A 24,492-nucleotide genomic window follows, 5' to 3' on the forward strand; every position below is an offset into this window, starting at 1 on the left:
TCTTAAAGTCTCTGCTGTACATGATGTGAATTGATGCCGTGTTCCTTGACAATAATAACAGAGTTTGTCCACAGTGATGATGTGTAAATGAATCTCATGTCTGTCATTTTATAAGCCCCCCTTACTTCTTACATCAGAAATGCATAGATAATAACTATATTCTCACTAATTGACCTAGCCAATTCAGTACAAAACAGATTCCTCCCTAACTGTATAACATATGTCCTTTATATATACTGAACATACAGTATATTTGTAATAATTGATTTAAGATCCATGCTCTTGTTCTTCATGACGTTATGTTCAGACCAATACAGTTGTGTTTGTATTGTGCTGCGTCTAGCAGCAGAGGGCGCTACAACACCAGGGATAACGGGAACTCAAAAAGAGACCGGCGTTCGGTTCAAAGCAGATTGCAATTTAGGTAAATCTCTCAGTATAAAGTATAGTATTGACCAAATGTACTCATTTCTGTCCTGTTTCATATAGATAATGTGAATGTTCCATGCTGTTTGTTTGTTATAACATTATTTTTCAGTTTTTTTATCCTACAGTTTAATAACCATTTCAGGTGCTTACTGTATAATACACTTCTTTCTGTGTTTATCATAACTACATACGTACTGTATGATACCATAACAAAAATAGCTGTAATGATAATATTAATGCTTACAATATTATAAAATAATATGAATAATACATAAATGCTAGTAATACAAACCATAATAATCCATAATGTCACATAGCAAAAAATACCCCAAAATACTATGATACCAATGTACCGGTAACCCTAATATTAATACACACATCAAACTTAGCTCAGATACAATAAACGAACAACAATACCTTCAACAGTATTCTCCCTGCTGTCTTTTCCTATCTGTGATTTGCATAGGACCCTGATGGGGGCTTGCATACGTGATCGCCCCGTCTTGTGATTAGCATTTCTGGTAGGGACAGTTGCCGTCTGGGCTGTTCTGAGTGAACAGTGGACCTGCCATGGTGTGTGAACGGGCTCTAATGCTGCGTGTGTTTGACAAGGGCCAGATGAATCCAGGAGCTATCGGTGGCGCGCCGTAAATCAAGGAGGCAGCTGACGGCTGGGATAAACCTCTGTTTAGCGCCCTGGGGGGGCCAAGACCACGACACATACAACAACCTAACAACCTACTGTACCAACCGACTAACCAGCAGGAGGACAAGAGAACACTTCCCCTGTGCTCCTCCGCTTTGAAGACCAGCTATTCTGTTTACCTCCCTTTCTTATCCTCTTTCCCTCCTCTTATCCTCTTTCCCTCCTCTTTCCCTCCTCTTATCCTCTTTCCCTCCTCTTATCATCTTTCCCTCCTCTTTCCCTCCTCTTATCCTCTTTCCCTCCTCTTTCCCTCCTCTTATCATCTTTCCCTCCTCTTTCCCTTCTCTTATCCTCTTTCCCTCCTCTTATCCTCTTTCCCTCCTCTTTCCCTCCTCTTTCCCTCCTCTTATCCTCTTTCCCTCCTCTTTCCCTCCTCTTATCCTCTTTCCCTCCTCTTTCCCTCCTCTTATCCTCTTTCCCTCCTCTTTCCCTCCTCTTATCCTCTTTCCCTCCTCTTTCCCTCCTCTTATCCTCTTCCTCCTCTTTCCCTCCTCTTATCCTCTTTCCCTCCTCTTTCCCTCCTCTTATCCTCTTTCCCTCCTCTTATCCTCTTTCCCTCCTCTTTCCCTCCTCTTATCCTCTTTCCCTCCTCTTTCCCTCCTCTTATCCTCTTTCCCTCCTCTTTCCCTCCTCTTATCCTCTTTCCCTCCTCTTTCCCTCCTCTTATCCTCTTTCCCTCCTCTTTCCCTCCTCTTATCCTCCTTTCTTTTTTTGCTTTACTTTTGTACCTCTCCATTCTTTTCTTTTCCTCTCTTCTTTGTGTGTTTTAAAATGTGAATTCCCATCTACCAATACTGTAAGAGTATTATGGGGATACGTCCTCTACATTTGCCTATAGAGGGTTTGGAAAGTAATTTGGCCTGACTATTTTCAGACAGGCTGTGTTACTGCTTTGTTCTAACACACTGTGTAGTAAAATGGAATGAGAGGGAGAAAAAAAGCAGAAAAAGCTTTTAATTAATTCATGTTTATTAGGAATGGCAAAGCAAATGTCATATTGAACATTTTATTTTAAGCGTATGCCAAGTGCCTAAGTGGTGCTAAGTAAAACCGAGGTGTCATCGTCAATTACCGAGAAAATGATGGCTGCTTTCATGGCACACATTCAGTCCCTTCTCAAGTCATCTTCAAGGGGGAAATAAATGGTCCAACAATGAAATTCACATGAACTTTTCCCCCTTAAAATATTTAGTGATTCATTCACATGCAGGGGAAATTATTAATAATTTATAGAAGATTTTTTTAATAATGATTTATTTTGTAACTACGTATTAGCATGTTTACTGTACATGTTTAAAAAAAAAAATAAGCAGAAATGTAATCCATAACATTTATCCTAAAATGTATATATCTGCTGAATATAATAACATCTAGATTTTTTTAACACACAAGCTGCATTCAATTTAATATTTCACGGCACAAGATAAATTGTAAAGTAAATACCATTGCCATTCTATTTATCTAGGAACCTCATTCTCCCCAGCTTATTCTTTTCACTCTGTTTATTCTCCATTGTTTGACAGTGAAGGATGAAGTTAGATCATCTTTACAAAACCGATCGATAAAAATTGCCAACTGCACCTCGCCGCCCTCCACCATCACCTCTAATGCCATGCGCCCCCAAGCACTGCCTCGCCCCTCCCTCCACCAGGACCCCCCGGTCCCCCAGGGAGAGGTCACCGCTGTACCCCTCGTTAATAACCGTAAAGGAAGCCTGCTTCCTCCAGGGGTGGGTCTTGGGCCCCGTGGGGGGTTCCGCATCAGTACCTCAGGCTCCGGCAGGGGTGACACGGCGGGCAGGGCCCTGGCTGAACAGAGCAGGCTGAGCCGGGCCCGCAGCCTGCCGGTGAAATACTGTTACCACCCCAGTAACGCATCTCTGCACGGCCACAGCAGCAGGGCCTGTAGGTTGACCCCCTTAGCAGGCTGCATCAGTCCCTGTCAGTCCCTAACACCCTGTACTGTCACCCTGCGTCCGTCGCCTGCCTGCATGCAGGTTTCACTGAGCTGCTGCTAGTTGTAAATCGGCACCACTGCTTCTGCTTTGCATGAAGGCAGCTCTCATACACTCACTAATGCAACACCCAGTGCTGTGTGTGTGGCTGCTATGTAGTAGGACTAGTGGATGTGTTTGGAGGGTTATTGGAACCTGGTGTAGTGATAGAACACCTAGTCATTAGTCCACCTGAGAATTAAGAAATGTATACATTCCGTTACTGTTTTATTACATTTTTATAAATGTCTTGAGAAGTTTGCATAGTTTTGATTTAATTGTTGTTATATTTAAGTGGTGTGGTGATAGGGGAATTGCTCCCTGAACATTGAGCCAACAACAGTCTGCTGTATCAATCTCAGAGAGACTGTTGTGTAGATAGCAGTTTAGTTTTCAATGTACCGTAATGTCATTGGTACAGCAACAGTCACACACAAGCTGTGATCCCCATGGCTGCAGTGCAGAACATGTTGTTTCATTGTTGATTATCTCAGTTTTGTTGTTGTGCTTAAATCACACTCATTTAAACAGAACTGATCTGCCACAAGGCCAAGGACATGAAACTGGCTAGGCCCAGATACATGAGCCTTGCTGTATCCACTAATATAGAACAATAAGCCAACGAAGGGACATATTTTATTCTGTGATATTTTCACAAATTGGATTAGACTAGAGAGAGATGCATTTGGAAAGTGGAATGCGCTTTCTTGTGATATTAGCTATTCAGGATGTCCACATTTGTGAAGTGGAAATGTCAGAGAATGGCATTTTCTTAGGAGGCAAAGTCACATTTTTACCTTTTATTAGTGCAATTAGGTGAACGTCTAGAAGGGATGCTCAGACGGAAATGAAATGTCCTCGTTGCTCGGAGCATTCAGCGCTTGCAGCAACGCAGCATTGATTTGCATTAATATCATGCTGTGGTATTGATTTCTAACCAAAGCACTAATACAGGGTTTGAAGTGACAGTGGCTTTGGCATTTGTGGATGAAAAGAGTGCCTGGGTGTCTGACTCTTAAAGCCCTTGGAATTCACAGACAGATGGTGGAAAAGATCAGACTGGTGTTAGCTAAACTGGAAGTCTTTAGTAGGTTACAGGATTTCTCTCTAGCTGTGTTCTTCTCTTAGTCTTCTGTCTGTCTGGGCTGGGAGAAAAGTTTTAATCTCCTGTAGAGTGAGGAATAGCTGAGAAGAAAATAAACTTCTATCAGATCAAGCTAATCTAAAACTTCACTGTGCTGCCTGACTTTATTGCGGTGGCCGGAGAGAAAGAATGATTAAATAAAAGTATTAATTTTAAAGCTTTGCTCAGCAAGTTTGTTTCTTAAGTATCTTTAAAACGTATGTTCATAATAATGCTTCCATCCTAGATTACTGAGTGTTTGCAAGTAATATTTTTCAGATATTTATGCTATTTTAAAGTTCAATGGGTTGTCTTGACCTTCATCTAGCTACTATAATGCTTGGCTAATGCTAGGCTACTCAATCATGCCCTGTTTGGAGTGCTGGTTGGGCATGTGATTGGCTACTCTGGGATGCTCGTGCAGTCCTGATTGGCTGAGTGCTCATGGCTTGGAGCTTAGACCTATAGAAGAGCCATTGTGCTTTGTAGCTAGGGTTGGAAAATTGCGTTAACTATCCCAAAATTAGTAGGAGGATTCCAGATTTCTTTTTTATTCTCTCCTGATCCTGGGAATCTTCCAACCCAGGATTTCTGGAAAACTTGGGAATTTGGGTATAGTTACTGGAATTTTAAAACCCTACCCATATCTAGAGCTGGAATGATGAGGTGGGGGTCTGCCACATTAGTCATCCATTCAAAACAACCAAATTGCACACAGAACCATCCTCTCTCTCTCTCTCTCTCTCTCTCTCTCTCTCTCTCTCTGTCTGTCTGTCTGTCTGTCTGTCTGTCTGTCTGTCTGTCTGTCGGTCTGTCTGTCTGTCTGTCTGTCTGTCTGTCTGTCTGTCTGTCTGTCTGTCTGTCTGTCTGTCTGTCTGTCTGTCTGTCTGTCTGTCTGTCTGTCTGTCTGTCTGTCTGTCTGTCTGTCTGTCTGTCTGTCTGTCTGTCTGTCTGTCTGTCTGTCTGTCTGTCTGTCTGTCTGTCTGTCTGTCTGTCTGTCTGTCTGTCTGTCTGTCTGTCTGTCTGTCTGTCTGTCTGTCTGTCTGTCTGTCTGTCTGTCTGTCTGTCTGTCTGTCTGTCTGTCTGTCTGTCTGTCTGTCTGTCTGTCTGTCTGTCTGTCTGTCTGTCTGTCTGTCTGTCTGTCTGTCTGTCTGTCTGTCTGTCTGTCTGTCTGTCTGTCTGTCTCGGTCTCTCTCTTTGTCTCGGTCTCTCTCTTTGTCTCGGTCTCTCTCTTTGTCTCGGTCTCTCTCTTTGTCTCGGTCTCTCTCTGTGTCTCTCTCTGTGTCTCTCTCTGTGTCTGTCTCTCTGTCATTGCATTTGTCCACTATGGCCTACTGACAATGACAGTCTGTCCTAGTCACATGGCCCATATTGGCTGGCCTTGGAAAGCATTGGCACACTGATGCAGACTGCTGTTGGTCCAACCACACGCAGACTAGACTGGATCCAAAGATTGCCACTGGATCTAAAGACATACTGGACATACTGGATCTAAAGTGATCCAGTCCTACTCTATAGAACCCAGTCCAGAGGAACAGAACCAAAGGGGTTGGGCTTTGGCGGAGTGAGCCGATGGCGAATTTGTCAGATCTTACTAGGTGGTTTTTCTCTTCATGTTTTTTTTTCTCCTGCGTTTCTCAAATTGACCTTTGTCTGCTACTAACTAATGTGTTTTCTTTCTGACGGTCTTCTCTCTGACTGACATATTGTTGTTTTTCTATGATTTTTTATTGTTGTTGGTGTTTAGTTTTTTTGCTATGTTTGATTGATTGAGTGTTGGCTTTGGTGTTCTTTGCCGTGTCAGTTCTAGCTAACATTAACCTCCCCGTCTGTCCATAGCCTGACACTCTTTGCATGTGTTTGCAGTTGAAGATGAGCACCCGTCAACTCTGTCGCCCAAAAAAAAGCAGCGGAACGGAGGTATGCGAAACTCACCCAACAACTCGCCCAAAATGATGAGGTAAGACATTGATTTGATGCTTCAAACAGAAAGATAGAGAGGAAGTGTGAGGGTGGGGAAGCAGACAGAAAGATAGAGGGTGGGGAAGCAGACAGAAAGATAGAGAGGAAGTGTGAGGGTGGGGAAGCAGACAGAAAGATAGAGAGGAAGTGTGAGGGTGGGGAAGCAGACAGAAAGATAGAGAGGAAGTGTGAGGGTGGGGAAGCGGGGAACAAATAAGGAGGAGAGTAAGAAAGTCAGAGTGAGAGGTGGGAGAAGGCGAGACGGGTAGATGGTGGTGGGATGGTTGGAGGAGGGAGCCAAAAAGGGGGGGGGGAGCGAATGATTGAGAGAGGAGAGGGGGAAGAAAGTGAGTGTGAAAAGGAGAGGACGGCTTGGGTGTTTAGACTGGCATGCTGTCAGACAGTGGGTAATGACAGAGCTGAAATATTTCTGTCATGAAAAACAGAGTCTGTGAGAGGAGGAGGAGCTGTTTGAAAAACAAATCCTCTGGCTTTATAGTGTCATCTGTCACCCCTTCAGCCCCCCCCCCAACCCCCCTCCAGTCCCGTCCACATGTAGTCCTTAAACAACGCTGGCACTAATGACACCAGCAACCAATCAGAGTCCTCCCTGTGGTTCCTCTGCCCCGGGGCAGTGGGATCTATTGTGGGAACCCTTACGACTACTGTTTCTGCTACTTAAGGCCATATGTGAGATGTATCATCGCAATCAAAAATGAATTTGCAGTATTACCTTCCCTTTATCCTGTCCTCTGGAATTAAACTGCAGTTAATTGATTTTGAAAGATAAAAGGGTTTCATTTTTTTGTGCGGGAGGAGAGAGACAGCGGTAGGAACGCGACAGCGTGAAAATGCCGAGAGAGTGGAGGCTGTCCAATCGGGGTGGCAGGGTGGAAGCACAGTGGTGAAGATGGGAGAGAACAGGGTCACAGAGTAGTTCCACTCCCTTTTAAATTAGTGATTGTTAGGCCCCTGTGTCTTATAAATATACAATAGACATCTCCTAATGGTGCTGTGTATTTTTTGTCATGCAAGTCACAAAATGTTTGGAGCTGAAGAGCATATATTTAAGGCATTATATACCATTCGATCTTGAAAAAACGTGTCTTCAAGTGTATTAAAAGTACAGTGAAAGCATACATAGGGACACAGTAAAATATATGTGCTTTTCTCGATCGCATGTCTGTTTCAGAACTATGTTTCACTCACAAGTGGGTGAAAGATTTTATAATTATGTTTGCAAATTTCTTCTCACAAAAGTTATTGTTTTCTCATATCTTTATGTCAAGTGCTAGAAAGGGTGGTGCTGTTCACTAAAACATAGTATTTTAGTTTATAGGATATTTTCCTGTGTACTGTATGTCCTCTGCAAAACTACATCAAATCCTTTAGTGTACTTAGTGTGACAGAGTTGTTACTAGGTCCCCTTACTGTATGTCCTCTGCAAAACTACATCAAATCCTTTAGTGTACTTAGTGTGACAGAGTTGTTACTAGGTCCCCTTAGAGCACCTTTGAACAGCATCCAAAAGAAGTCCTATGTATTCTTGTATGTACTACTTGTCCACTTGTTTAAAACCCTCTAAGCCGGGGGAGGTGGGGAGGCTTTCATACATGGGTGAACAGATAGTCCCCCCTTATCAATCAACACGCAATACCCCGTACAGACAAAGCAAAAATGTTTTTTTTATACAAATGTGTAATGTATTGCAAATGTATAAAAACTGAAATATCACATTTACATAAGTATTCAGACCCTTTCCTCAGTACTTTGTTGAAGCACCTTTGGCAGCGATTACAGCCCCGAGTCTTCTTGGGTATGACACTACAAGCTCAGTACACCTGTATTTGGAGAGTTTCTCCCATTCTTCTCTCCAGATCCTCTCAAGCTCTGTCAGGTTGGATGGGGAGCATTGCTGCACAACTATTTTCAGGTCTCTCCAGAGGTATTCGAATGGGTTCAAGTCTGGGCTCTGGCTGGTCCACTCAAGTACATTTAGAGACGTGTCCCAAAGCCACTCCTGCATTGTCCTGGCTGTGTGCTTCGGGTCGTTGTCCTGTTGGAAGGTGAACCTGAGGTCCTGAGCATTCTGCAGCAGGTTTTCATCAAGGATCTCTCTGTACTTGCTCCTTTTATCTTTGCTTCGATCCTGACTAGTCTCCCCAGTACCTGCTGCTGAAAAACATCCCCACAGCATGATGCTGCCACCACCGTATGGTTGGTGCCAGGTTTCCTCCAGACGAGACGCTTGGCATTCAGGCCAAATAGTTCAATCTTGGTTTCATCAGACCAGAGAATCTTGTTTCTCTGGTCAGACCAGAGAATCTAAAGAGTCCTTTAGGCAGACTCCATGCGGACTGTCCATGTGCCTTTTACTGAGGAGTGACTTCCGTCTGGCCACTCTACCATGAAGGCCTGAGTGGTGGAGCGCTGCAGTGATGGTTGGGCTTCTGGAAGTTTCTCCCATCTCCACAGAGGAACTTTAGAACTCTGTCAGAGTGACCATCGGGTTCTTGGTCACCTCCCTGACCAAGGCCCTTTTCCCCCAATTGCTCAGTTTGGCCGGGCGGTCAGCTCTAGGAAGAGTCTTGGTGTTTCTAAACTTCTTCCATTTAAGAATGATGGAGACCACTGTGTTCTTGGGGACCTTCAATGCTGCAGAAATGTTTTGGTACCCTTCCCCAGATCTGTGCCTCGAAACAATCCTGTCTCGGAGCTCTACAGACAATTCCTTTGACCTCATGGCTTGGTTTTTGCTCTGACATGCAGTGTCAACTGTGGGACCTTATATAGACAGGTGTGTGCCTTTCCAAATCATGTCCAATCAATTGAATTTACCAAAGGTGAACTCCAATCAAGTTGTAGAAACATCTCAAGGATGATCAATGAAAACAGGATGCACCTGAGCTCAATTTGTGTCTCATAGCAAAGGGTCTGAATACTTATGTAAATAAAATTTTTATACATTTGCTAACATTTCTAAAAACCTGTTTTCGCATGTCATTATGGGGTATTGTGTATAGATTGCTAAGCATTAAATATGTTTGTTATCAATTTTAGAGTAAGGCAATGAATGAATGTAACAAAATGTGGAAAAAGTCAAGGGGTCTGAATACTTTCTGAATGCACTATATTTACATCATTTTTAAAAACTGGTACCCGGCTACATTCAGACTAGCCTTGTGAGGCTTGTGGGCATTCTGGAGCAAAACATGTCCGTGACCGTGAGAGTCTTGTCTTTCCACAGAGGGGTCATAATAGCTTGTAGGCCAAACCGTTCGGACACTACAGACGTTTTCAGGAGAAGAGAAGCACCTATTTTCATGATTTCTCATGGTCTGGCACCGCTCTAGCCCTGCCACCTTTCACCTCAGATGCTGAAGGTCGACATCTCTAGCTTAAACTGACATATTTTGATGGGGATTTTTAAATGATGCTAATAAGATTTCAGCGGAGGTGCGGACATCGACCTTAGGGAGTTTAAAAAGAGGAAACTGATACAAACGAAAGAGAAATTGGCACGCTTCCAGCTAACTGCTAGTTTATATGGCTCCTTAGTTTTTGTTTCCTAACTTAAAGCAATAAACCTTCTCTCGTTCTCTCCTCTGTAGAGGAGATGGTCCCCGTTTGCCATGTAATATATGCATCTCCGCTTTGATCTTACAGTGATAATAATTCTTGGGAGTTATTTACTTGGTTTTAAAAACGCTTCAAAGCGGTGTCAAAGTTGTCTCTGCTTTAGGGCTGCTTCTGTATTCTGCTGGCTCTTGGGTGCTGCGGATGACAGGTCCTCTGTTCTAGGTGTAGGCTTTTTCAAGTCATAGCCCTCAGCAAAACATCAAATTACCCAGCGCCGACCACAACGCCCACCTCCATAGCCCCCTCCCCCTCCCCCCAGCCCCTGTCAATATATGATACCATATATATTAAATAAGCTTTACAAGTTGGATTTTATGTGCAATGAAAAGTGATTGTTTGAGGTAGCCTTAGGGACACTTTACTCTACAAGCAAGGAGGGGAATAAAAGAGAGCGAGCTAGCGAGAGACCGAGAGAGCGTATACTATATCAAGTCTGGTTTTTACAGGACTTGCTGCCTGAAGGCCTTTGTAAATAAATAATGATCAACAGATTGGCTGTGGGTTTTTGAAAATCATGCCTTTGTCAGTTTGCATGATGGGTAGAATTTTCAAAGCGAGAGGCTGCCTTCATAGCCTGCTGGAGAGGGATTGGGGGAGCACACATCCCAAGCTAGCGACTGCAGAACGATGCACTGGAATAACTCATCTCTGTTTGAAATATACACTGAGGGAGAGAGAGAGAGGGCAATTTCTCTTCTGATATGGGCTGTCTCTTATTGCCTAGGCTACTGTACAGTAAGGCCTTTTCTTTAGAGAAGGCAATTAAATGCAAATACAGTGCCCTCTGTAATTATTGGGAATGTAAAGCATTTTTTCCTCTTTTGGTTCTATACTCCAAACGTTTACATTTCAAATCAAACAATGACTATGAGGTTAAAGTGCAGATTGTCAGCTTTAATTTGAGGGTATTTTCATATATATCGAGTGAAACTTTTAGAAATTACAACACTTTTTGTAAATAGTTCCTCCATTTTTGGGTACCAAAGGTATTGGGACAAATTCACTGTATTAAAGGAGTAAAACATGTAGTATTTGGTCACGTATTCATAGCATGGAATGACTACGTCAAGCTTGTGACTACAAATCGTTGGATGCATTTGCTGTTTGTTTTGGTTGTGTTTCAGATGCCCAATAGAAATTCATGGTAACTAATGTATTGTGTCATTTTGGAGTCATTTGTTTTTTGTAAATATAAATACAATATGTTTCTAAACACTTCCACAGTAATGTGGACACTATCATGATTACAGATAATCCTGAATGAATGGTGAATAATGATGAGTGAGAAAGTTACAGACAGACAAATATCATACCCCCAAGACATGCTAACCTCTCACCATTACAATAACAGGGGAGGTCAGCATTTGGGGGGGGGGGGTATGATATTTGTCTGTCTGTAACTTTCTCACTCATCATTATTCACAATTCATTCAGGATTGTTTGATTTGAAATCCAAACGTTTGGACTATAGAGCCAAAATAAGAAAAAATGCTTCACTGTCCCAATAATTACGGAGGGCACTGTATGTTGCAATGTACATTTACACTGGTCATTATCTTGCCAATTTAATATGAATATTCTACAAAAAATGTTTTTGTATTGTAAGATACATTATATCCATAGCATCTTACACACACACTTTATTGTAAACGGATACAGTACAAGAGGGACAGGGAAAGCCAACACAGCACTGGATAGATATCTGATTTCTGAAAATGTTAGTCTGGAGGCCAGCTCAGCCTGTGCAAATATAAAGTCATTTCCCTATCTGCCAATCAGACGTGTCATTGAGCTAACGAGCTGTGTTCGGCGTCGCACGCATTCCTCGGCCAACCGTGCTCCTGGACAAGAAGTCAGGACACACGTTAGCCACTCGTATATACTCTGGTGGGGTCTGGCAGACGCTAATGTCATGTCTGTTAACGTGCAGTTCACCCTGGTTGATTCTATGGTAGGGTAGAGGACAGCAAGTAGAGGAGAGAGAGGAGATTAGAGGAGAGTAGGAGAGGAGAGCGAATGGAGGGGGAGAAGATAGAGAGTGCAGAGGAAAGGAAATAGGAGAGGAGGGAGATGAGATGAGAGGAAAGGAGGTGAGGCAAGAGGAGGGTTACAGGGCTCCTGACAAACAGGAAGACAGACAGACACAGGCAGGCAGTCACACCGCTGACAGTTGTGTGAAAGATAGCTGTCTAAGGTAGTGGAGGAGGAGGTGCCTGCCTGCCTGCCTGCCTGCACTAGTCAGCCCCCACGTGCCCAGATTGAAGTGACAGGGGCTCATGGAGAGTGAGTGGTGCAACACGCGGCTCAGAATGAAATATTCAGCCCGGGTGTAAAAGCACTAAATGTTGTCAGAGTTATTAACACCTGCACCATACAGACAGAGAGCGATGGAGAGAGAGGAGGAGGGAGGTAGAGACAGAAAGAGGGAGGGAGGGAGGGAGGGACAGAGGGAGGGAGGGAGGGACAGAAAGAGGGAGGGAGGGACAGAGGGAGGGAGGGAGGGACAGAAAGGAGGGAGGGAGGGAGGGACAGAAAGGAGGGAGGGAGGGACAGAAAGGAGGGAGGGAGGGAGGGACAGAAAGGAGGGAGGGAGGGACAGAAAGAGGGAGGGAGGGAGGGAGGGGGAGGGAGGGAGGGAGGGAGGGAGGGAGGGAGGGAGGGAGGGAGGGAGGGAGGGAGGGAGGGAGGGAGGGAGGGAGGGAGGGAGGGAGGGAGGGAGGGACAGAAAGGAGGGAGGGAGGGAGGGACAGAAAGGAGGGAGGGAGGGACAGAAAGAAGGAGGGAGGGAGGGAGGGAAGGGAGTGAGGGGGAGAGAGGAGAGAAGGAGGGAGTGAGGGAGGGAGAGAGATAGAGAGCAAAGGAGGGAGAGGGAGAGTGAGGGAGAGAGTGAGGGAAAGATTGCGAGCCTGAGGGAGAAAATGAGAGAGAGATGGAGGGAACTAATTGACACATCTTTCATGTGATATTTCTTGCAATGTAATGAACAGAGAGAGTGTGATTGAGATGTGCTGTTTTCTCACACTTTATGCCAATGTCACCCTCATAAAGAAGCAACATATGAGTCGTTCCACGAAATACTGATTTTTTTTTGCATCTCTTTGATATTTTAGGTAGAAATTGTGCATTTCATTTTGAATTTTTAAAGCATGTTATATTAAATGAATGCCCTTTAATTTTGACACAAAACATTCAATAAATTCGACTTTTATATGAGTAAAGATTTGCTTAAGTTCCAAAATTCAACATTTTGACATGGCGCTTCGTGCAGCCTCTGTGACATCTAGGAAGATTTTAACCCACTTAACCCAAACATTTCTCCATGTTTTTACCATCATTATGAAGCCCTAGTTATTTTGTAGCTTTGACAACGTCATTTATGAAGATTATTATTTATTATTATTAGTGATTAATTTACGTCTGTCCCTAAATTTAAGGTCAACCCTGTTGCGTGAACTGAATTGTTGTTGTAATATGGTGAAACTATTTATTTTTTTAAATATTTTTTTATTTTGAACAGAAGCATTGAAACAAAATTCAGTGTTAAAGCAGGTGAGCTGGTTGTACTCATTTTCTGGTGTTTTTCTGGTGGAAAACTGAACGTCTTTTATTGATTTGAACATTTGCTCTTCATGACAGAATGTTCAAATTAGGTGAAATAAAACAATTGGTGGAATGGCCCAGATAATGTAAGACGCTATTTCCTACCCTGCTTTTGAATTCATAAAAAAGTATTCTGACAACCACATAGGAAATATTTGCCAGTTTTTTCTATATATACAGTTAATAGTAATTTTAGCGTTTTCAGGACATCCTTCGTGTTCTAACTTGTTCTTGTGTGCTTTACAATAACTATGGGCAGACAATGGCTTTGTGAACATGTAAGGGTTTTTGAGGTGATACTGACAGAGAGAGAGCTATTTCCCTGTAGCCCCCTGGTAGACACTAGACAGACAGAAGCCTTTGTAGTCTGGCAAAGGCTATCAGCTCAAAGCTACACTCTCTGACCCAGTGTTTCTCAATCCAGTCCTGGGAGACCCCCATGGGGTGCACATGTTTGTTCTATCCCAGCACTAACACGGGTGATTTAATTACTGTAAGTAGCCTAGGTCACCAAGCCATTGATTAGTGGAATCAGGTGTGTTGGTGCCTGGAGAAAATAAAAGTGCCTATACACCAATTCAGAATCCTCCCTTTTCTATTCAGTCAGAATGGATCGCAGTCAGAGAAGATGCTTGGCCATTCCTCTGTCCTAGAAACCCTTTCAGAGGACATCCCAGATCATGTCTTGTAGAATGAGTGCAAACACAGTGGAACTAATATTACCAAAGTGACGGGATCCCCCCCCTCCACTCTTCCATGGTCAGTGATAACGTAACACCTGATAAAACTCAGTGGCCCGTCACTGTGCATCAGCCAGTTTGAAGGTGACACGCTGCTGATGAATCATTCATGTACATCAGTTGGGAACGCAAAATGTGATTGGGCAAATTCCTGAAATATTTAAAGTGCGGTCCTGTTAGAGCTTTTACTCTTGGTAGCGCTGCGTCGTGAGTGAGCAAGACAGAGCTAAAAGCCAGTAATTGACGCTCCATTCTAATGCCTCTCAGTCAGCTTTGTCAGCGGTGACTAATGCTGAGCGATTTGTGCTTTTTGAGGTCATTTCACATAGATCAAGTATTTTCAGGTTGAGACTCCACGTGAAGCAACAGCTGCTCTCTATATCCTCTCACGATAGAGCATTCTTCTGTCTTTTTTGGTAACAGGATTAAAGGAAACACAGACCAGACAAGTAGATTCACAATGGATTATGGTCATTGTAGTTAATTTCCATGTTTTATGCGCTAAACTATGTAGAATATTGGCCTGATGGAAACCACAACTCCCTACTACATCGCACAGTTCAGTCTGGATCTGATTTATCTCTAGAGAAACTGTGCAATGTGCGCATAGAGCTCACAGAAAAAAAACTGAACGAAATCGAATTCAAGTAATTGAACCAATGTTCTGTCAATTAGTTGACAGAACATCGGTTCAAAAATAACATACATTTTGGTTAATTGCTCAGCAGGTGACACAGTGGAAACTCAAGCCTTCCTCTCACCCCAATGATGCTACCAATGCTGCTACCAATATCCCTCAGCAACTCTGATCTCATCTTGGATTTGAGCAGAAAGCGATAATGAGTGGTCGTTTTCAGGTTTCAACCAAAACTAGGTAATAATACAACACATATAAATCAAATACGATCAACTGGGCTCCCGAGTGGCACAGTGGTCTAATGCACTGCATCTCAGTGCAAGGGGCGTCACTACAGTCCCTGGTTTGAATCCAGGCTGTATCACATCCGGCCGTGATTGGGAGTCCCATAGAGCGGCACAGAATTGGCCCAACGTCGTCTGGGTTTGGCCGGGGTAGGCCGTCATTGTAAATAAGAATTTGTTCTTAACTGACTTGCCTAGTTAAATAAAGGTTAAAAAAAATATATATACTGTATAAATGATGTTTACCATGGTGAGCTCATACTGTTGTGTTGTGTCCCCTCAGCAGGCATGACCCTCTACTAATCCCTGGGAACGAGCAGATGGAGAACATGGACATGAATGTGAAGCAGTACGACTCCACAGGAATGTTCCACTGGTGCCCATCTAAAGAGATTGAGAAGGTCATCCTGGTGAGTGGTTTTCTGTCTCCCTGTAGTGTTTTCATGACACCAGTATTGCAATACTCGCAAGTAGCATGGCAAGCAAACTTGAAACAGACTTCATTTCTTGAGGAAAACAATCCTAATGTTGAGAACAAAAAAACAAACAGCAATATATTGGCACCCACAGTTACATTTGTTTATTTTCCAAGCTATGGTGCACACTATTTGAACAAAGGCAGATTTTTGAAGAGTTTAGACTGCCTTGTGTTTTCCTTTTTGCCGTGGATAATCGAGTATCATAGTATCGTGATACTGGTATTATGACAACCCTACTGTAGAGTTACCTGGGTTTAACCACAGCTATTAACATCCTGTACAGGGATACAGTACCTACCCATCAACAGATATGGTAGGTATTGTCCTACAGTACATGTGACTCCGAAGATCATTTTCAGTTGTATAGTTTGATGATATTGAACTTTTTATATACAGTACCAGTCAAAAGTTGACACACCTACTCATTCAATGGTTTATCTTTATTTGTACTATTTTCCACATTGTTGAATAGTGGTGAAGACATCAAAACTATGAAATAACACATATGGAATCATGTAGTAACCAAAAAAGTGTTAAACAAATCAAAATGTATTTTAGATTCTTCAAAGTAGCCACCCTGTAGGAGTTCCTACATATGCTGAGCACTTGTTGGCTGTTTTTCCTTTACTCTGCCGTCCAACTCATCACAAATGCAGCACTCCATCACTCTCCTTCTTGGTCAAATAGCCCTTACGCAGCCTGGAGGTGTGTTTTGGGCCAAAGTCCTGTTGAAAAACAAATGATAGTCCCACTAAGCGCAAATCTGATGGGATGGTGTATCGCTGCAGAATGCTGTGGTAGCCATGCTGGTTAAGTGTTCTAAATATAATGAATTCTAAATAAATCACTGACAGTGTCACCAGCAAAGCACCCTCACACCATCACCCTTCCACCTCCATGCTTCACGGTGGGAACCATCATCCGTTCACCTACTCTGCATCTCATAAAGACATGGTGGTTGGAACCAAAAATCTAGAATTTGGACACATCAGACCAAAGGACCGATTTCTAATGTCAAATGTCCATTGCTTGTGTTTCTTGGCCCAAAGTCTCTTCTTATTATTGTTGTCCTTTTGACCATGAAGGCCTGATTCACGCAGTCTCCTCTGAACTGTTGACATTGAGATGTCTGTTACTTGAACTCTGTGAAGCATTTATTTGGAGGTGCAGGTAACTCTAATGAACTTGTCCTCTGCAGCAGAGGTAACTCTGGGTCTTCCTTTCCTGTGGTGGTCCTCATGAGAGCCAGTTTCATCATAACGCTTGATGGTTTTGGCGACTGCACTTGAAGAAACTTTAAAAGTTCTTGACATTTTCCCGATTGACTGACCTTCATGTCTTAAAGTAATGATGGACTGTCATTTCTCTTTGCTTATTTGAGCTGTTCTTGCAATAATATGGACATGGTCTTCTACCAAATAGGGCTATCTTCTGTATACCACCCCTACAGTCACAACACAACTGATTGCATTAAGGTACTACATGATTCCATATGTGTTATTTCATAGTTTTGATGTCTTCAATATTATTCTACAATGTAGAAAATAGTACAAATAAAGAAAAACCCTTGAATGCGTAGATGTGTCCAAACATTTGACTGATACGGTGATACTGATGTGTTTCCACTGTTTTTAGCTCTGTATGATACATATTCTAATGGAGTTGGAAATTATTTGCACCTATTGGGCCAAAAATGAAGCATTGTTGAGGTACGGTAGGCTCTAAAGAAACCGTTTCCCTCACATAGCAGTAACAACCACATACTAATAATGTATATCCACATTTCTCTCAATGCCTCTCTGTTGTTACAAGGTGAGTCGACTGTTTTCTATGTACTGGGTCATAGTATAAAACCACCACAAGCATGGCTTTGAAAAGCAGTTTTATACACCTTACTCCTTGACCATTTAGTGTATCAACTGCATTGAGCTGTACCGGGTTCTCCTTGAGCCTAACACCGCAAAGGGTGGGTCTGCAGGGTTTCTCATCAGCACTCTGCCTCTCTGTTTTCTGACTGCTATGCGTTTGACCTCTATCTCCTTTCTTTCTTTCATTCTTTGTTTTTTCTTTCTTTCTTTCTTTCTTTCTTTTTCTTTCTTTCTTTCTTTCATTCTTTGTTTTTCTTTTTTTCTTCCTTTCTTCCTTTCTTTCTTTCTTTCTTTCTTTCTTTCTTTCTTGTTTCTCTCAATCCCTCTCTCGTCCCATTATTCTCTCTGTCTCCATGTCTCTCTCACTCTTTCTCTCTCCCCCTCTCTCCCCTCTCTCTCTCCCTGCTCAGACCCGGAGTGAGGCATCCATGACGGTGTTGAGCGGCCATGTAGTGGTCTGTATATTTGGAGATGTCACGTCCGCTCTAGTGGGGCTGCGAAACTTGGTGATGCCTTTGAGAGCCAGCAACTTCCATTATCACGAGCTGAAGCCCATAGTGTTTGTGGGCTCGCTGGAGTACCTGAGGAGAGAGTGGGAAACTCTACACAACTTCCCCAAGGTCTCCATACTACCTGTGAGTACCACTGTAATGTGTACGGTTACACGCCAAAGTTATACAACTGACAACATCATGTACTTACAATACCAAAGAATGCCATCACCATCAGTTCTATCTGTGAGTAGACCAGTAACAACGCTCCAGGATTCAATACCAAACCCAGCTGTACCGTTGTCATTTTCAGTCTGTTTACTTGTATTTTCTTATCTCAGTTGACTTATGAGATCTCTTCCCTTTGTTGCCTCGCACTGTCTGAATGAAAACAATCTAAGGTGAAGGGTAAAATGACTGTAAGCAGTGATAAAGCAGTAATAGCATTACCTAGTGATATAGTATTTCCTTTGTGGATTTGTTTGTGATTTGTCGTGGTTGTTGTGGCTGTTCTTGTCAATTCCACAACCGGTTCCTGAATTCAATCTTCCATCAATTCACAGCAGCGAATCCTGTTTATTCATACGGAGTTTAAATACACTGCAGCTGCCCTTCCTTGGCCATCTCAGATGTGAAAGTCTGGCATGGCTGCCTGCTTTAGAGCTCGTTAATGCTTCCTTGACTGAGTATCAGAGAGCCCTAAGAAACCAGGCCTGTTAGCCTTCAGCGCCCACTGCCCTTTAGATTAGTCCACGTCTCTGATTCCCCAGTGCCCAGTTAGATCAGCTGAATGTCACTGCCGCTAAAACTACAATACTTGTTATCTAATCTCCCAAAGCACCCCTCACTTAGTCTCTAATTAGTTTCTCTCCCCCTTCTTCTCTCTTCTCTCTGTCCGTCTCTTTTCTTCACCGCGCCTGAAGGGTACGCCATTAAGTCGTGCAGATTTAAGGGCTGTCAACATCAACCTCTGCGACATGTGCGTGATACTGTCGGCCAATCAGAACAATATCGACGACGCCTCGCTGCAGGATAAGGAATGCATTCTGGCGTCGCTCAACATCAAGTCTATGCAGTTTGACGACAGCATCGGGCTCTTGCAGGCTAACTCCCAAGGTAAGGACTGGCTGGCCTACAAGATACAATACTGTTCTGCACTGTTCTGTTCTGTCTGCAGGGTTGAGGGTAAAGAGAGGAGGAGAGGAGAATGGTAAATACACACAGTAAATAAAATGGAAAGTGGTGTTCAACCTCCTAAATAATATCCTTTAATGATGTGAAACCACATGACTGTTGTTTTGTGTCTGGCTGTCTGGCAGACTGAGTGGAACAGATTGTTGATGCATTCAGACAAACAGATAAGCCTCATATCCCATCAGGTGTCATCATGTTTAACCAGCCAGTACTAATCACCAGACAGCCTTCTTCCGCTGTTTTTCATGGCAGTCCATCCTCTACCTCCTCCATTCATCTATTAATCAGTTCCTCCAGGATCCTGCAGTGTGTTTTTGTCATATTTGCGGGCAGAAATGCTTGATTTTACTGCTGCAATTCTGACATTTTGTATGTCGATTTTCAATTATTGTGTCCCAATTTGTCAGGAAAATACACTGTTGGGGGAATAAATGTGTTGACGTGTGGCTTCACTGAACCATTTTATGAGGTAAAAGTGCAGTGATTGGTTACAATTGCAAGCCCTCTTTTTTTTTTAGTGTGGTGATTGGTTACAATTGCAAGCCTTCTTTTTTTTTTAGTGTGGTGATTGTTTTATGTGGTAATAGCACAGCGATTGGTCAATTTTGCAAACCATCGCATTATAGGCAGGGGATTGTTGAGAAGGCAACAAAAATTACGATCAGAAAATAATGGAGGGACTGTATCTTACGCATAGATAGACCAATGAACTTATGCGTAATATGCCAAGCACTTCCACATGATTTAGGAAAATGCATTATTTCTCCTGGTCTGAGTGAGTGATGTGCTGTCGTCACAATGAGTAGACTAAATCGGAGGTCTCTGTTGCTCATGGGAGCAGTATTCACAAATATGGAGGGCCTACACCAGTGGTTACCAACAAGGGTACAATAACCCCTGGGGGTACTTGGCCTATCCACAGGGGGGTACTTGATAAGACTCATGATGTCATAGGCTTACTGATAAAAATGCACGAAGGGGTACACCGAGCAGAGCAACATTCAGTTGGTGACCGAAAGATTTGGGAACCAAAGGCCTGTCACGGCGGTCGATTGATGAAGCCTATTGTTATCAATGGGTTTGTCTTACATCCTCTGTATCCATTCCACTGAAAAATATTGCAGTTTAAGAGCACACATGCACACACGCACGCACACACACACGCACAGGTGTAATATATCACAGTGTATAGCTTTGTGGATTCCTTCCTCCCTGACAATATCCTGTTCAGATGTGGGGGTGAAATTTAAAGCAAGAAGGTGCACATGAATAAGTAAAGAGTTGTATCGCTAGGGAGACGTTCACATGGCTGAGGTCTACGGTACGATGTAGTCTGTAGACCGCAGAGCTAAGTTGTGCCTGGGGGGTGGGGGGTCTGTAGCCCACACGGATGCGTTTGCTCCTGTATGGTATGGAAGCCGTAAAACCATTTTGTTTTGTGAGAAAATCTATTTCCCTCTTGTTTGTCAGTATTAGAAGTCTGGAAAAGTACATGCCAAATGCAGTCAAGACATTATAATGAATTCACTCAGATATACAATCTGACTGATAGTCAATGATCTGTGTAGAACTCTCCAGCTTTCTCCATCTAACTTTTGGTCACTTGTAGCCAAACTGATTTTGACACATTGCCCTCTCTGTTGGAAAATCTATTTTTCAGATGTATTCACTTTATCCATTGTTAGTACTTTCACAATTGGATACTGTATGTTTGACTTCTTGTTTACTGTGATCATGTAAGAATAATGTTTTTTTAGAGGCAATATCCAAAACCCAGTTGTCATTCTCTGGAGATATAAATGTAATATTTTATAGATGTCAACAAAATGAAGCATACTCTGAGTGATCTTCCAGTCTCTGACTGCTACAAACCGTGCCTATGCCCAGTTTCAGTAATTGACATGACAAGAGTGTAGATAATTCAGTGCGGCCTCTAGTTTGTGATGAATGCTGAACTGTTGGTGTTGTCCTCTTTAGTGAGGAGGGTGAGAATATCTATTCCGTACTGTAAAACAGCCCCTCAAGTCCCCCCCAACCCCTCCATCCTCCCAACTATTCTCCAATGTCTAACATTTGTTTTAAAACTTTGTGACCTGAATATATTCCCGTCGTGCGTTGTTTTGTCGCTGCTGTGCTGTAGAACTATGAGGTGGCGTTTTGCTTCAGTCAGCAATAAATGATGGATGTCACAACACAGGTCATGCATTATGTATCACGCATTACTGATTTAAGGCATTTGTGTCACTTTGAGGAAATGCAAAAATGTGAAGTCATGTGAATTTATACCCATCACTCGCCTCTTGTATTTCATGGTCGAGAATCGCACAGTTATTTTCCCGATAAAAGGTTTTCAGGATCCACTTTGCCAATTTTATGGTAACAAAATGAAGCACATATAAAATGTATGGAAGGCAGGCAGGTTGATGGAAGGATGCGAATGCTAAATGTGTCTCTCAGCTGACCCCTAAAAGCACAATATCCATATTGACATTTTTAGGAAGCGCCTGCTTCATTTTCTCCGTCCCTGTCTACACATCTTTCAATCTGCACTTCTGAACAATACAAAGAGCCCATCTCAGTCAGTAAGCCCAGCAGCTTTTACTGAATAGTCTAGTGTTACTAAGTTATAGTGGCATTTGACAGACTGTGTATGGTCAATCAACATACTTTGTTTTTTTCGATTATAGTTGACAGTTTTTTCTACAAAATGACATATAACCTTTTCAATCACCGAAGCTGAGGTATGTGATTTGTGAAGTGATATCAGTGTGATATCTCACGGTTTGGTGTATTTCTCTCTGTGTTGTAATATTACATCTCATTGTCTTGTATCCGTCTGTATTGTTGTTTCTCTGTGCCATCGCTTTCAACAATGGAATATATCATGGTTTTGTGTCAGTCTGTGTATAAATATATATTTTTCTGTTTGATGTAGGTTTCGGTACATCTTGTTTTGTGGGTATCTAGCTCTTGCTGTTAGTTTCAACGGTTTTGTGTGCATCTTTCTGTGTGCTCTGTGTAGGTTTCACGCCTCCTGGAATGGACCGGTCCTCTCCAGACAGCAGTCCAGTACATGGTTTAGTACGCCAGGCCTCCGTCACCACCGGCGCCAACATCCCCATCATCACTGAACTAGGTGAGACACACAACTGACCAACTGACCATTTACTACTGGTAGATCCCAGCGGGTAAAACACGTTGAAACAATGTCATAATGATGTCATTTCAACCACTTTCTGGTTGTTGTGATGTCATTTCAACCACTTTCTGGTTGTTGTGATGTCATTTCAACCACTTTCTGGTTGTTGTGATGTCATTTCAACCACTTTCTGGTTGTTGTGATGTCATTTGCCTGTTGGGAAAATATTGTGACATTGTACACCGAGTTTGGCCAACTCACTTACCTTCAGGTCTGCCATGTTGGCCCCAACCGCTCAGTGGACATTCTTTTGCATTCCGCTTAGAATGCAGGTTTGAATGTTTTTTGTTTTGGAACGTTCAATGCCAATGTGGAGGTTAGTTGGCCGAACTCTTTATTTTCTATGGCTGTGATGACTAATTCTAGCGATATGTTGACGATAAAGATTAATGATTAGTGACTTTGGCTGAGATTTATATGGATTTAGATACCTAACTGAGCATTTGTTGTCATTTCAAATGTCACTCTCTTTGTGGCAGGGTAGCCTAGTGGTTAGAGCATTGGACTAGTAACCGAAAGGTTGCAAGTTCAAACCCCCGAGCTGACAAGGTACAAATCTGTCGTTCTGCCCCTGAACAAGGCAGTTAACCCACTGTTCCTAGGCCGTCATTGAAAATAAGAATTTGTTCTTAACTCACTTGCCTAGTTAAATAAAGGTAAAAAAAAAAAAGTTCTAGCTGAGATGTCTCGTTACGAAGTCAGAACACTCTCACTTCTTCCAGGTCCCATTTATCCATTAACAGCCTGATGGAGAGGGAGAGAGTAAAAAGAGAGTGCGAGAGGAAGCTAAGAAGTGCCACAGTAGCAAAATGGGTGCATTTAATAATAACAATGGCGCAGGCTGTATTCTCTAGTAGTCCATGTGGTCCAGGGGACTCATGAAAGTTTCACATCTCTGAGGGTTTTTAAAGCACCAGAGACCAGGGCCACTAGAGCCACTCTATCACCCCTGAATAAAGCACTAGAGACCGGCCACTCTGTCTCTATCTCTCCCCTCTGACCCAATTAGAAAGCATTGAGGCGTGAGGAGGCTAAGAGATGGATGGAGGCACAGATAGAAACAGGGACATGAAACACCATGAATGTTTTCTCACCCCTCTTTCTTCAAACTCTTGAGTACTACACATGTAATCAAAAAACAAGTGTAGCTATTCAGATTTTTCTTGCAGTATTTGGTTAGATATGAATTAATTGCACAGGTCCGTTTTGATGTGGAATAGTTTCAGCTATGTTTGATTTAGAATAATTCTACCCCCACATATAGTGTCAGGCCCTGGTTATTAGTACGAGCATCACTTACATTGTCATCCTCCTCTCTGAGAGTAGAACGATTGTACAGTGGAGCACATCAGTCTCGGGAACTAGACACTATAATTGTAGTGTCAATGTTGTCAGTTTACAGCACCATAGTCAAGATGCAAGTCTAATGGAAAATGTTAAGAAGCTGGCTGAATTGCAAGCTCAATTTGATGGAGTCACATAAAGTTGGTTTATGTATACAACACTGTAAATCCCTTTGGTGTCTTAAAAGCCGTACAAATTGGCAATTTGTGTTTTAGTGGTATGGTTCAGTCGCATCTGGGCTATGTACTTTCATCTCTGGTGCCGTAGTCGCATGTCATGGACAACCATGGCTACCTTTACATACAGTCAGTGTCTAATCCTGTGGTTGACATGATGCGTGGTCTCAGACAGAACTGCCTTTCTTTCTTCTCTTTGAAGCTGTTCCAATAACGACCCTATCTCTCCCCCTCTGCTCTCCACACGTCTTACTGTCATTAGCTAAACCTGGCAAAATACTGCCTTTGGTTTCATTCAGTCAGGAAAAAAACTGTGGAATCAACATACAAATGATAACTGAGCTGGGTAAGCCAGGCTTTTGTCCTCCGCTCGCTGCCGTCCGATCTTTCGTTCTTTTGTTCTCTCTCTCTCTCCCCCACCCCCCTCTCTCTATCTATCTCTCTATCTCTATCATCTTGTCTTGATGTATCTGGCTGCAGCCGAGGTCCTCGCTGGCTGCTCCCATGGCTTCACTTTGAACACATTTTTTATTTTTAATTCTCGGTTTCTGGTTGAAAAATGGACTGTCTTGTTGTGGCCTTTTATTTCATGATTTTTTTCCCGTGGTGTTTTATTTTTTCAGAGCAT

General features: G+C 42.8%; 1 protein-coding gene across 8 annotated transcripts in view; it reads left to right on the forward strand.

Moving 5' to 3' along the window:
* Positions 1-24,492, forward strand: part of kcnma1a (potassium large conductance calcium-activated channel, subfamily M, alpha member 1a) — a 322,881-nt gene that overhangs the window by 277,848 nt on the left and 20,541 nt on the right. For 4 of the 8 annotated variants that reach the window (XM_064933978.1, XM_064933975.1, XM_064933980.1 and 1 more), the window contains 5 exons: positions 6,118-6,211; positions 15,400-15,523; positions 17,871-18,095; positions 18,875-19,067; positions 22,168-22,281. In XM_064933978.1, the coding sequence (XP_064790050.1) occupies positions 6,118-6,211; positions 15,400-15,523; positions 17,871-18,095; positions 18,875-19,067; positions 22,168-22,281 (750 nt within the window). Of the gene's footprint in view, positions 1-6,117; positions 6,212-15,396; positions 15,524-17,870; positions 18,096-18,874; positions 19,068-22,167; positions 22,282-24,126; positions 24,211-24,492 lie in introns of all 8 variants that reach the window. The other 4 variants (XM_064933979.1, XM_064933981.1, XM_064933974.1 and 1 more) reach the window with 2 other exon arrangements.

The sequence above is a fragment of the Oncorhynchus masou genome, chromosome 24 (genome assembly GCF_036934945.1).
Source record: "Oncorhynchus masou masou isolate Uvic2021 chromosome 24, UVic_Omas_1.1, whole genome shotgun sequence".
NCBI lineage: Eukaryota > Metazoa > Chordata > Actinopteri > Salmoniformes > Salmonidae > Oncorhynchus > Oncorhynchus masou.